General features: G+C 44.4%; 3 protein-coding genes across 3 annotated transcripts; 2 read left to right on the plus strand and 1 right to left on the minus strand.

Moving 5' to 3' along the window:
- Window positions 1-1,518: 1,518 nt before the first annotated feature.
- F5891DRAFT_952796 (uncharacterized protein) lies at window positions 1,519-1,980 on the minus strand (the record flags this gene model as incomplete). Its single annotated transcript, XM_041375131.1, has 1 exon — window positions 1,519-1,980. A coding segment is annotated over one exon (462 nt), but the record flags the coding sequence as incomplete, so codon positions are not given.
- A 2,709-nt stretch (window positions 1,981-4,689) lies between these two features.
- Window positions 4,690-5,471, plus strand: F5891DRAFT_1189048 (uncharacterized protein; the record flags this gene model as incomplete). Its single annotated transcript, XM_041367088.1, has 4 exons — window positions 4,690-4,844; window positions 4,901-5,119; window positions 5,175-5,298; window positions 5,352-5,471. 4 exons carry the CDS (start codon window positions 4,690-4,692, stop codon window positions 5,469-5,471), a joined length of 618 nt encoding a protein of 205 aa, XP_041225541.1.
- Window positions 5,472-5,973: 502 nt separating this feature from the next.
- On the plus strand, window positions 5,974-6,393 carry F5891DRAFT_1189049 (uncharacterized protein; the record flags this gene model as incomplete). The annotated part of the gene is made up of 1 exon (XM_041367089.1): window positions 5,974-6,393. The coding sequence occupies one exon, from the start codon at window positions 5,974-5,976 to the stop codon at window positions 6,391-6,393; it is 420 nt and encodes a 139-aa protein (XP_041225542.1).
- Between the last annotated feature and the right edge of the window lie 8,018 nt (window positions 6,394-14,411).

A 14,411-nucleotide genomic window follows, 5' to 3' on the forward strand; every position in this document is an offset into this window, starting at 1 on the left:
TGCGTTACTTGACAAGACAAGTGCATTCGACCCTAAAGGGGAAGCGAGTGCAGCGAAGATCTAGAGGTACGCGCTGAAGTGAGGCGCGAGAAAGCGCAGGTGCGCGCAAGGCACGAAGGCGCGGGAATGCGCGGGAAAGCACGCGCGCATATGCAGAAATAATAGAGAAGTTAGACTCAAGTGCTAATATGATGCAATACAAGAGAAGAGAGATGCGAAGTGTAGACAAATAGACTTCTACTATGTTCTGCTAAGTAAAATGGTGGGTGGTAACTAGTAAGTTAAAGGGAAAGTAAGTGAAAAGTAAGTGAAAAAACTTGTGTGTGTAGTAGTATGTACTGCTGGCACTTATATAGCGTGCCTAAGCGCTGGAATGCGGAGCCGAAGCGCTACCAAGTAGGTATGTAAAGATATATATGAGTGAGAATCCATGATAAAAATAAAGACAGAACAATATGCTAATAAAGGAAATGGAAATATATGCACTAGGGAGCTTGGTGGACAGTGGATGGATGCTTCTGGATGGTTGGCGCTATAGGGCGCTCAAGCACGGGAATGCGCGCGTGCGCACACATCGTGAAGCACGGGAAAGCTGCGCCTCATAGTGGAATATCTGTGGATAGCACACAGAGTGATGCTGCAAGTTTGTGCTATGTACTCCTAGTGTAACGCGCCATATCACACCATGAGAGGCATGATTCTCTACAGCGGGAAAGCTGCGCCTTGTATAGGGATAGCTGCGGACTGCACACAGAGTGGTGCTGCAAGTTGGTGCTATATACTCCCTAGTGGAAACTGCCATATCACGCCATGAGAGGCATGAGTCTCTACAGCGCTTACAGTGAGTATAGATGTCACTGGATGATGCCTCATAAAAGAGATGGCCGTAACAGTCTTGGAAGTCATCAGGAAGCTTAATATATTGTAATTAGCATAATCAAATTAATAGAATGCAAATGAAATGGCACATACATTCGGAATATATGCAACATGATGACATGCAGACACGGTTGGCTTGCCTTGTGTGTACTTGGATTGATTTCCAAAGCACAGATAGAAGGGCCAGAGCGACGCATCACCGAAACTAGCCAGGTGAGTGCCATCAGACCACATCATCAGTGAGGTGATGACTTGCTCGAGGTCATCGCCTGGATCTTGGGGAAGCGCATTCATTTCCTCATAGGCTTCTATAAAGGCCGGTGAGGAATATGCCTCGCTATAGACATTGATGTTGCACCCTTCAGAGGTTTCCCATTGCTGATGGAAAGGTGTCAGATGGAAGGTGGACACTATGCTGTCCTCAAAGACAGATCTAATTATGTCAGTGAGGGAGTGGTGATGAATGCCGGTGATCTCCAATTCTGGGGCGTCTTCTTCTGATAGGAACTTCACCTTTTCTTTGGGTAGGCGGATTTTTACTGAAGAGCTGCGCCAGCCATTTTCCACATGAAACAGATTGGATCTGTCCTTGAGGTACTCCTTCATGAGCCTCTTCTCCCTCACATCGTCAAAAATCCGCATGTCTTCTCTCCTATATACATCATTGTTGAGAAATTCCCTGGTGAGATGTTTCATTTTGGCGCTCGACTTAGAGTTTGCGCCGGAATACTGCCTGCACATGAGAAGTCCTGTGGTCGGGCTGCTAAATGGGGAAAATATGTCTTCCAGACGGATTTCTTGGGAGGGAAGTCCAGGATCGATCTGAGAATGCACTAAATGAGAATTGCCCTGAGTTTCAAAGGTCAGGGCATCAGCGATCACATCCAGGCCTTCATTTCCGGTGGGTATGAGAGTGGGTTTTTGCGCATAGATGCGGAAAAGACCCAGTGCATCCGGTGCAGTCTGGTAGGGGATGAGTATGGGCTGGTAATCAGGGAGGTCATTGATGACTCGGTTGGGAGGACTATCTGGAGGAGGAGCAGGTAAATGTGGGAGATTGGTAGGTCCAGCTGGGATATAGTCCGCATAACGAGCAGGCATGCGGATTCGTCGGCCAGAACGAGCAGAGGTTATGGCAGGCACATCAGGGATTGGTGGGATTGGTGCGCCGACGTCAGTAGAAGCTCCAGCAGTATTTTCATCCTATTAGTTATAAAATTAGACAAACCGATCATTCAACATAGAGTGACTTACCTCGTGCATATGATCATTGTCGACATCCATCCGGTCTTCAGGACTTAGTCGACAAGCATTGCAGCTCATATCTCTGCCTTCTGGTGAGGAAGATGCGTCAGGAGCCATGACACGTTGCCTTTCTTTCTTCCAGTGTCTTCTTAGATAGATGATCTATAGATAAACACCTATAAAAACAAATATCTCCACAGTCAGCGATTCAGACAAATACCAATGGCTGATAACGTGGTCGTTCGTGGGTGGCTGTTTACACTTCCCAAGCTATGTCAGACCACAGTACTTCTGTAAGGTCAGCAACAATGCAGTCAATCCAACAAAAATGAAACTGAAATGAAATCACTCCAACGGTATGGCAGTGATTGAAAGATGAAAGAAAACTAGTCAACCCAACGGTATGGTGATGACAAAAAGAAACAAAGAAAAAAAGACACCTCTTCAAACCTTCCTTCAACAACAATGCCTTGTAACAATCGTATCTCGAAAGAGTTGTGTGGAATTACAGCAATCAACCCCCTCAGCACAAACAGGTAGAATCAAAGGTCAAGACTAATCAATGCTCAGTAGAACTCTTAGCTCACTGTTGAACCTGCTGCCAAGGAACTCACGATGAGTATTAAACAGAATCAGGAACGGATGTCCTTGGTTTCAGTACCAAGTCCCCTATTCAACAACTAAAGTCTAGCAGACAAGGAAGATCCTGGCTCAGTATCACTACTCAGATGAGTGAGGTCAAGCGTTACTGTCAATCCCTAAAGTCTCCCCACTAAACTATTCGGAGTCTAGATGGACGAAAGAGACAACACAAAAGCTTCTGAAAATATGAATGAAAGCTTAGCACCGAAACTTGAAAGAGAAGAAAGAGAGAGGATCACAGAGAGAGAGAAGAGAGAGAAAGAGCGAAAGAACGAAAAAAAAAGAGAAAAACAAAAGAGTGACAGAAAAGAAAGACAAAGAAAGAAAGAAAGAAAGAACGAAAGAAAAGAAAGAGAAAAAGAGACAGAAGAAAACTAGAAAATCAAAGAAGAAAAATCAAAAAAAAAAAAAAGTTCTGTCGGTCGTTGAGCACAGTGAGCTCAAGGTCTTGGTCGTTGTTGGTGGTGATGAGCTAAAGGTGTTGCTGAATGCTGATGCTGATGAGCTTAGGGGCTTGCTGGTTACTGAAAGTTGCTGGCTGACTACTGGTTACAATGACTTTGCTGAAGGTACTTGACAGCCCTGGTCACTGTTGTTGACAATGATCACACTTCACACACAATTTTATTCTGAAAGTGGGGCTAAAAAGCTCTCTTCTTTGGGCAAAAATTTGGGTCTTATATACAAAAAAAAGGGTGGCTGTGCTATGTTTTCCCGCCATCTATGAGGGGTGAGCTTAGTCAGCGGTACCAAAAATCATTTTGCAGGGGTTGCTTATGTTGCACCAAATGAGACCATAATTAGTCAGCATTAGTCAGCATGCTTGGGCTGAGTGTTCTGTCATCACTTGATTTGGATCAAAAGTCACCTGACTTAAGATCATGTGATTTAGCATCATGTGACTGAAGGGTCATGTGACAGGCTGATTGTGCACTGCAAGAGAAATATTCATGATCATTGGTGTTCCGTTCTGATGTCACTTTGTTGAATGAGAAAATGACGCGAGGCAAGTATTTAGGGTTTTGAGGAAGTTTTCCCAGGGTAACCCATGCGAGAACTATTTTTCACAGTCACCTGACATGTGTGGGATTCAGCCTGAGTCATTGTTGAGGATGACTAAGCAAAATTCATCGCAGAATTAAATATACAAAAATATTCAGCCTGTCTGAGTTCCATTGAAAAGATGAAATGAAATATTTGTCTGAGCTGCATTCTGGCTTTAGAATAGAGGGAAATGGTTTCGTAGTGATTTCTAGGGTATTAGGCTCATGGGAGAGCATTAGTCATCCATGCACCGAACCAGTTTGGTGCAGGTCACCGGCACATTTGCTTCTCCAGATGGCACTGCTGTTTATAGACATCAGCATCCAGGCTCTTACTGGCATCACACCGAGCCTCATGATTACTGAGGCTTTTCTGAGTCATGAAAACCTTTGCACACCCGAGGCAGGTGAGGCCGTCCATGGGATGCACACTCAGCCCAACATGAACACAAACTTTAGATCTTATATTGCATCATAGATATAATAAAAAATTCATAAGACTTAGCGGGAATATGTATTGATCCTGCTTCCTGCAACTCTTCTCCAAATGAGTCTACTAACTCCCAGTCTAAGTCCTTGGAGTTGCCTGTGCCATTTCGCCGCATGGCTCAGTTATCACCACTTGCATGGTATGTGAGCATCCTTAAGGTATGACAGACACACCTATTCCAGTCTGTGGATGAAGCAATCGATACTTCTGATTAAGCAGTCGGTTCATGATCATGATCGTCGACTCGGATATGATGAAGAGATTTTGACTTAGAGAAATTAGAATTGAGCGAGGTGGGTCATGTGATTTCAGAGATTGAAATTTGCCTTTGTTGATCAGATTCTGATCACACGACTTCTTCTATTGATATCATTGCATCACATCTCAAGCATGCCACACAAACATCGTTCCAGATCCCTCTCAGCTTCAGAGAGCAACACCAGCAGCGACTCTTCTATTTCCTCAATGGAACACTTGCAACTTCACCTCAAGAAGTCATCTAAAAAACGCGGGCACAAATCTGATAAAGGTGATCGAGAAGTCAAGTAAGTTTTCTATTTAAATTCCTTGCGCTGAGATTACTAATATAATCTATGATCAGGAAAGCTAAGATCTCGAAAGAGAACAACTCCAAACTCGAAGTTCAAGAGGAGTATCTTGCGGCAGCACATGCCATGGCACGTTGCACTGATCTGTTTTGCAACATGGAGAAACTCCTAAGGGTAGGTCTACTCCTACAGCAAGAGCAGGCCATGGAGAATGGAGAATTGGAAGAGTCAGAGGCCGAGCGCGAATCCTGTCAGAAAAGGCTTGCAAGTCTGTAAGTCCGAATTTTCATTTTGCAAAGTCTATACTAAGATGTCCATTTTTTTTAGTTCAACCAATACCCTCAATCAGTACAGGCACAACTATCAGCAGTTGCTTCAACTGGCTCCAGGACTCCGATCACTTATTGCTGATTGCGCGAAATCCAAGGAACTCACTCAGATCGCACAAAAGGTGAGTATATGCTGCTTATATGCGCACATATCGTGTACTGATATACTATTTAGATGACTGCTGTTATCAGTGGAACACGTTCAGATGATGCAACTCGCTTGAAGGCCCAAATCGGCCACTATGTGGCGCCTGAACCATTAAAAGAAGGTTTGAAGCCTACAATCTTACATTAGGTGATGACTCACACGCTACATGTTCGTACAACACATCCCTGCATGACATGACTACTGTTGAGGCAGAGCATATACCATATGCTTGCGTTCAGGTGTGTTTTATTTTAATTGATGTACTTAACACAACTGACTTATTGTTTTCATATACTACTACTACTACTACTACTACTACTACTGCCAGGCACGCTTCACCATCAGCAACAAGAACAAATGGTCCGAAGCGGATGGCGAATTCAACAATCGCGCGTTCTACTACAACATTATCGACTTCATTTGCGAGTGCAAGGATAGAGACTGGGCGGAGGGACTCCTCAAATGGTGGAACAGGTATGTTTTTCTCCTCTAATAATTTGCCTGACTAATTGCTTCTGTCTTTAGGACATTATTTAAAAATGAGAACGGATGCGAAGGCTGACCAACCATATCCGACGACAATGGACCTGGAAATTCAACTGGCTCGTCCTCCGCTCCAGTAAACGGGCTGGCTAAAATGCGAGCACAGATGGCCGCTCGTGCCAGCACTGCCAAACAACCCACAGCACCTGAAGCTACTCCGACTATCCCAATGCCGCCTCAAAGCTCTGTCACCCCAGAACCGGAACTCCTCCCACCACCAGTTGCTTCTGTCACCCTGGAGCTGGAACTCCCCCCACTGCCAATTGTTCGATCTCCAAGGCTCGTGCAGACGGCCCCCATCCCACCAAAATCTCCTGCACCAAGTGAACTCACGCCAGATGATGTTCCATCTGACAACAATGAAGACTTGGAACCCATCAGTACCAACAAAAGGAGGAAAAAGAAGGCACTGAAAACCAGCCGGGGTAAGGGTAAGCACCGCGCAACAGAGGAATCCGACAATGAGGACCAGGAACTGGCCAAGCCAACCAAAGGTTGCATCAAACACGTAGCATGCAGGAAATAGATGGTATTGGTATGTTCATTTTGCCTTATTCTGACTATGTCGTCACTCGGTTTTCCTTGATCGGTTTTAGATTTTTCACTTCAATGATTGCTCGTTTGGACTTGGCAGCCGCTTCTCAAATCACCGCATTTTCACACTGGACTTTGCCTCATTGTACTCATATTCTCACACTGGGACTTTCGGTGTTGTGCTCTTGTTACCTCTGACATTGCTTTCCATGTTATCTCTGGATTCTCTCATTCAGCGATACCCTGCTAGTGCAGCAGGTTCCTTATATTGTAGCGCCTTACAATATATTGTATTCTCATGATGATAATCAATATCTGACTTTAACTGAATATCTCTGTGTGATTTACAATATCTGAATAATCTAATTGAGATAATAATATATTTGCCTGGAACACGTCATACACGTTCCGTCCATTGGACATTTCAGGTTCCAAGTCTGCTCAGACATACTAAACCCTAACCCTGATATTATTGACAGTATTGATACCGTATATATAATTGTTAGGTCTAGTATGAGCAATTTTTGTGATGCTGTAGTCCTATTCTTAGTGATGGCCAGGTCCAGTCCTGAACCACGGTTCGAACCTGAACTGTTTCGAACCTGACCGAAGTCTGGTTCAAAGTTCAGGCAATAGGGAGAACCTGAACCATTGGTCCGGTCCACGATTTGAGGACTTGCAGAATTCTCGAACCTGGTTTGAACAGGTTTGAACTGATTGTCAAGTAATAAGGGATGGTATGAAAATTTTGATCTCCAGACTTACATGGGCCAGCCCCAGTGCAGGCTGTGCTTGTGACATGCTGTGTGATGCAGCTTATGTGATGCAGGAAAGTGGGAATTTAGAAATCTCGACAGAAATCACACCGATGACTCCAAATTTGTGTGACGGTCACACCAAATAGCTTCGATTTGTTGGATGTGTGAATCTCTACAGTATGCCATTTGGTGAAGAGTGCAACTGATTGATGAAGATTGGGTTTAGGGTATGTTTGATTATGTCAGTTCTGTCATTAGGACTCACCCAGCTACCTCCAGTCTGCATGAGGTACATTCACGGTGTGCGCACGCTGCATGTAGAGTCGACTCTGGATGGGGATGAAGTAGACTTTCAAGTGGGGATCTCTTTCTCTCAGTTGCAAAGGCGCGTGTATTGTATGTTTTTATGCTACTTCATCATGCTAACTGATCATTTTTATTAACTTATGATTACTCTTGTGCATACCACCACTCACACCCTCTCATTCCTGCTGTCTCATCCCTCTTTCCACTCCTTCCACTGTTCTGGCATGTTCCAGTGTCCTCTGCATATGTTCAAGCCACATTAGCATTTGCTGACATGTGCCCTCTCCATCCTCGCCACCCAGCTACCTCTGTCCTCATCATCCAAGCACAACCATCAATGACAACATATCACCACAGACAGTGGCTCAAACAGCCACCTTCTCACCCATCTCATCGCTCACGAGTTGCGATGATGAAGTCTGCGAATGGCAGGATATGATATTGGAGGTTCAGGTATGTGGCTCATCGCGCACTGTTATCATCTTATTGTTTTATCTACTCATAAATCATTAAGTCATTTGCCTACCTGTTTGCATGCTCAGGCCACGGCTTAGGTCGGGCCAAGCCAGGGCCATCACTAGCTATAGGATACGCATTCATACCACCACACGACACCCTGGCACCAGAAGTTGGGGCAACAGCTGTTGAGGATCGGCTCTAGGACGGTGTACCAGGTATGAGACACGAGTTACAAATGGCCATGATAAAGGTGTGTTTGTCACAGACATTTCATGATGGTGTCTACATTTACGATGCTAATGTGGTATGTAGATCTGGGGTGCATTAAATCAATTCACACCCTCTGAAGCCCTTCCTTTGCAGACAGCAATTTTTTGGGTCCGGTTCTTGGTTCAAACCCTTGCTGAACCAGAACTGGACCATTATTGGACCAAACTGATGGTCCAGTCCATGGTTCTCTGGATTTCCTAGAGAACCGGACTGAACCAGACCTGTCCATCACTACCTATTCTAAATGAATATAGTAAGTACTTGTAGTGGACATACAAAAAGTTTCAAGGTCAATGAATGTATTTAAGTAAAAATCACTTGCCAACTCATACACATTCACACTCGTCCATGTAGGATTGACCGATTGACCCATCTTGGGTATGAGGTGACATGGACAAATAATCTCGTCAACATGAATCACGGCCAAATTCTGTCGCAAGTGATGAGCTGAACAAGATATTTGACATAGACCAGACGACTCGTCTATTGGCAATTGTATGTCTGCATTTGTACGTCCTCATTCAGATATTCCTTATCTTGGCCTGTTGGGCAATCACATGTCTTCATTCAGACTTTCTTCATCTTGGCACATATGTTACACACACTATGTTTCTTGTTATCTCCTTGCATCATGCGCTACATACTGTACAGTTTCACCTTCAACACTCAGCCACAGATCCTCCATACTCATATATCAGTAGCATTGTTTTTGCGGAACACCTCAGTGTTGTCCTTGATCACATGCTGAGGTGAGTACTCTCATATTCGTACCTTTTGTACATCTTGCTAATGTGTACCTAGACTCGTCTCATTCTAGGTATTAATATATTTAGCATTGTCCTTGATCACACACTGAGACTTGTCTCATTCTAGTTCTCACCAGGTTATGAGCCCTGAGCCATACACTCAGAATACACAGAAAGAACTCAAATATATTTGAACTCATCTAAAGCTCACTAGGATTAATCGTACACGCTCACTGCTATTATCCTCAAACTCATACATCTAGTCACTATGGGCAAGCTCGATCATATCATCGAGTTGACAGGCGCTGACACATACTCGAGTTGGCGCAGGTCGGTAAAACTCGCACTTGCCAGTGAAGGTTTGTGGAACCACTGCAGCATGGGCACGAATACGAATGAATAAACTGAGTATGCGAGTACTCTTCCTGTCACCACTACTCCAAGTCAGCCTACAGCTGATGAACGGAAGAGCATCAAAGAGTGGATAAAGGAAGATGCACAGGCTAAAGCCATCATCGGCCGCATGCTTTCCTCAGTTGTTCAAAATATGCTTGACAAATCTCTTTCAGCATGCAAACAATGGGACATACTGGTGCAACATTTCTTGCGTCTTGACATTACTTCACAGTTTGAACTTTGCTTGCAACTGTTCACTGAGAAGTTGAAGGATGCAGAGGATGCCCCTCATTACCTTGGCGTGTTAGAGAATGGTCGATGGCATTTTGCAGAAATGGGAGTTGTGTTCACAGACAAGGAAGCCATATTCATGCTGCTCAACAGATTACCCAAGTCGCTGCAATGGATAGTATTTCGAGGACTCACCATCGGAATGTTCTCAGCCACAGTCAGCACATCCTCCTCAACGACTACTATGACAACATCACCTCCTGTCCCACTGAAAATCACCTTCCAAAGCATAGCCACCTCCTTTTCGGAGGAAGCCAATCATCAGCAAAGTCAGCTGAAAATGGCTAAACTGGGATCAGAGTATGCAAACACTATTAGTGGATCACATTCCAGGATCGACACGAGAACCAATCCTGCAAACAGCATTAGAGTGCATAAGTACAACCCCAAGGGGGTGCCATGCAACAATCCCATCTGAGTTGGCTTACCTCGCTCTTTAACACATGACTGAGAGCATTGTCTTCAGCCTGGTGGAGGTGCTGAGGGATCTAAGGGCTCGTGGGGAAAGAAAGGTAGTAAAGCTAAGAAAGAGGTCGCAGCATCAGCAACCGATTCAAAATCTGGCTCACAGCAACCTACCTCTTCCACTGAGACGAGCACTCCCTCACAGCCACAGCGAGAACTTGCCTGTGCAACCATTGAAGAAATCAGCTCAGATGTCCCAACCATGAGTGCAGAAGACATAGCATATATCACAGGACAAGCTCTCTCCACTATTCTCGACTCTGGGGCTACCTCTACTCTCATCACGAACTGTGACACATTTTGGACATACTCTGAAGAAGCAAGGGTCTCTGTCAAGACAGCCAATCATGGCACACTTGTGACATCTGGCTGAGGTGATTGCATAGTGGAACTGACCATCAACAGGAGAATTAGTCGAGTTCATCTCACGCACTGCCTCCATGCACCGGGTGTACTCATCAACTTACTCTCTGTCGGCTATATGCTGAAAAAGGGTTGGAAATGCAATTTCAAACCCTATCCTGCACGCTGTGAACTAGTCTACCATAACGAAGCACTTGGCACCCTCCACATGCTCGGAAACTTGTTTTTCGTTGATCTCAAGTTTCTCACCCAAGATATGTTGTCCATTCGCACCAAGTATCCTGAAGAGATCTCAGCCTTTGCTCACGTTCCTCTCACTTGGGACCTATGGCATGCATGATTGGGACATCCAGGTGGAGAAGCAGTCAAACACCTTCCTGTTTTTGCAACAGGTGTCAAGGTAGATTCTTCCACAACATTACAACATTGTGAACCTTGCATCATAGCTAAACACCCTTGCAAACCCTACCAGTCCTCTGAGACTCCGCGTGCCGCTTGCATGCTTGACCTCATACACTCAGACTTATGCGGGCCATTTCCCATTGCGACTCCACACGGCAAACATCATTTTATCATATTCCTCGATGATCACACCAACCTGCTCAACTTACAGCTGTTGGCCACCAAGGACCAGGCTTTGGAGGCGTGGTCCCTCATCAGAAGGAGATGGGAAAATCATGCCGAATGCACAGTCAAAGTTTTTTGCTCGGACAATGGGGGCGACTTTATTAGTGCAGCTTTCACCGAGTCACTTGTTGGAGCAGGTATAGAACAACAACTCTCTGCTCCTTATGCTTATCAACAGAACGGCAAGGCTGAGCGCGTGATACGCACCATCGAGGGGCGCTTATTCCCTATGCTAGAGACAGCTCACTTGTGAGCAACATTGTGGGGGGAAGCTGCATTAACAGTTTGTTACCTCTGGAACCAGAGTGAATCCAGTACCTTGCCTCCAGGCAAAACCCCTTATGAACTTGTCAACAGTCGGAAATCTGATCTTTTGCACCTACATATCTTCAGTTCTCACTGCTTTGCGTGCATTCCCACTGAGATACAGACTAAGTTGGGACCTCATTCATGACAAGCCATCTTCCTAGGCTATCACCTTCATGACAAGGACACCGGAAGTTTCTTCACCGCTCATGACATCATATTTGATGAAAACTTCCCATCTGTCACACCAACCTACAACTCCGACTCCGACTCCAATGCTATCAACTCCACTGTTCCAACATTGCCAAACTCCACTATGACCATCATTCCCAAGCCGTCTCTTCCAGTTCCACAGTGTTCATCTCGCACTCGCACAGTCACCAAGGCTGGCCAAGCTTATGCCGAAGAAATGGCTTCTTCCAAGGCCAAGCTGGAGAATCTGCGAGAGGTGAGATTAGCTCGCGCTGAGAAGAACATCACACTACCTGCTGCTGACAACTCAGTCTCTGAGTCTGTTCTTCCTCCCTCTGTTAATGTCCATCCAGACATTGCTGACATTGAGCCTAACATAGACATACCGGACATCATCGCCAACGTCATCATCGAAGAACAGGCTAACATCAGCATTCGTAGCAATAAACACCGCAATCCCTCCAGTCCAGACTACGACATGAAGGTACTGCCCGCTACGTTTGAAGAGGCTATGCAGTGTCCGGACAGGAATGAGTGGCTGTTAGCTATGCAGGCAGAACTTGGGATCATGAAGGAGATGAGTGTCTATTGCATTGTGCTGTTGCCGGAGGGTCGCAAAGCGATTGGGAACAGATGGGTATTGGAATTTAAGGAGGACAATAAGGAAGGTTCAGTCTATAAAGCACGCCTTGTCACGCAAGGTTTCTCACAAATTCCAGGCATTGATTATGGTGCCACGTTTGCCCCGGTTCTCAAGACGTCCTAGATCCGCCTCATCTCTGTTTTAGCCTGCAAGAAAAATTGGGAACTGGACAACTTCGATGCGAGACGCACATTCCTCTGGGGTACCCTGAAAGAAGAAATCTACATGCACCAGCCAAAAGGTTTTGAGGAGGGTGATTGGAGAGTCTTAGTTTGGTGAATGCTATGGACTATCTACAGCCTCAAGCAATCGGCAATGGAGTGGCATGAGGAAGTGTGTGCTATCATGCGGTGACCTGCACCAAATTGGTTTGATGCATGAACGACTAATGCTTTCTCATGAGCCTAATTACCCAAGAACCATTATGAAACAATTTCTCTCTATTCTGAAGTGACAAGGCAGTTCAGACAATATTCCAATTCACTAGGACTAAGATAGGCTGAATATTTTTGTACATTTAATTTTGCGATAAATCTTGATTAGTCACCCTCAATGATGACTCAGAATAAATCCCATGCATGTCAGGCAACTATGAAAAACAATCCTCGCATGACTTACCCTATGGAAACTCCTTTAAAACCCTAAATACATGGCTCGCATCATTTCTATGGGTACAATGTAACATCAGAACAAGGCACCAACTGACCAATAAATCTTGAATACATCTTTTGCAAGATATAATCAACTTATTACATAATTTTTAGTCACATGTGATATAACCCCGACAGTCAGGTGACCTAAGACCTAACACAAATTATGATAAAGCTATATCTTGAAGTGACTAAGGACTGATGACACAATCATGATACAAATGACTCATGTAACTAGTTACTGGTACTGACTGAATAAGCCCATTTCTCCTATAGAATGTGGGAAATAGTAGCACAGCCACCATATTTTGTCTATATAAGACCCCAAATTTTGCTCATAATAAAGAATAAGGCCCTCACTTTTGAAAGATAAATTGAGCGTGAAGTGTGATAAGTGCCAAAACACAGTGGCAAGAGCTGTTAAAACAGCTAGCTAAGAGGTCATTGTAAGCAACAGCAAGCAATACTTTTAGCTCATTGTCAGCGCAACTGTGAAATATTTTGAGCTCACTGTGCTCAACAGTGAGCCAGATCATTTCTTTGATTTTCTGCTGGTGAACCTCTCTTTCTTTTTTTTCTGCTGTTCTTTTTTTTTATCTGTCTCTTTTTCTCTTCAATTCATTTGCATATTAGTGTCATTGTTCTGAATTTGTTCCAGGATCTTTGTGTTGTCTTTACGTCCATCTAGGCAAAGGCTTAGCGGGAAGACTTCAGGAGTTGATAGTGACACTTGACCTCACTCATCTGAGTAGTGATACTGAGCCAGGGTCTTCCTTGTCTGCTAGACTTTAGTTATTGAATAGGGGACTTGGTACTGAAACCAAGGACGTCCGTTCCTGATTCTGTTTAATACTCATTGTGAGTTCCTTGGCAGCAGGTTCAATAGTGAGCTAAGAGTTCTACTGAACATTGATTAGTCCTGACCTTTGATTCTACCTGTTTGTGCTGAGGGGGTGATTGTTGTAACTTTGCACGACTTTCTGTAGAAAGTTTATTACAAAAAGCATTATTACAGAAGGAAGGGTTTCTCTTATCATTCTATTTTTTTATCAGCATCATACTGTTGGGCTGATTTTCTCTTTTTTTTCTTTGATCACTGCCATACTGTTGGAGTGATTGCATTTGTTGCTGACCTCACAGAAGTACTGTTGTCTGAATGTAGCTTGGGGAAGTGTAAACAGCCACCCACGAACAACCACATTATCAGTCATTGGTATTTGTCTGAATCACTGACCGTGGAGATATAGGTGTTTATAGGTGTTTATCTATAGATCATCTATCTAAGAAGACAGCGGGAGTTGGGGTTCACTCATTGCACTGTTGACTACACAGTCTTTGTTTATGACAACATCCTAAAGGAAGGCACTTGCATCATTTGCATCATCGGCTTTCATGTTGATGATGACCTCAGTACTTCCAATTCACTGCGCCTTCCTTCACTGGGTTAAGAGCTAAGTCCACAAACACTTCGGCATTAAGGACCTAGGTCCTGTGCAGAAATTCCTAGGCATTCAATTTGAAAGGGACCGTGAGGCATG

This window comes from Suillus fuscotomentosus, assembly GCF_016647785.1.
Source record: "Suillus fuscotomentosus strain FC203 chromosome Unknown F5891scaffold_29, whole genome shotgun sequence".
Taxonomy (NCBI): Eukaryota; Fungi; Basidiomycota; class Agaricomycetes; order Boletales; family Suillaceae; genus Suillus; species Suillus fuscotomentosus.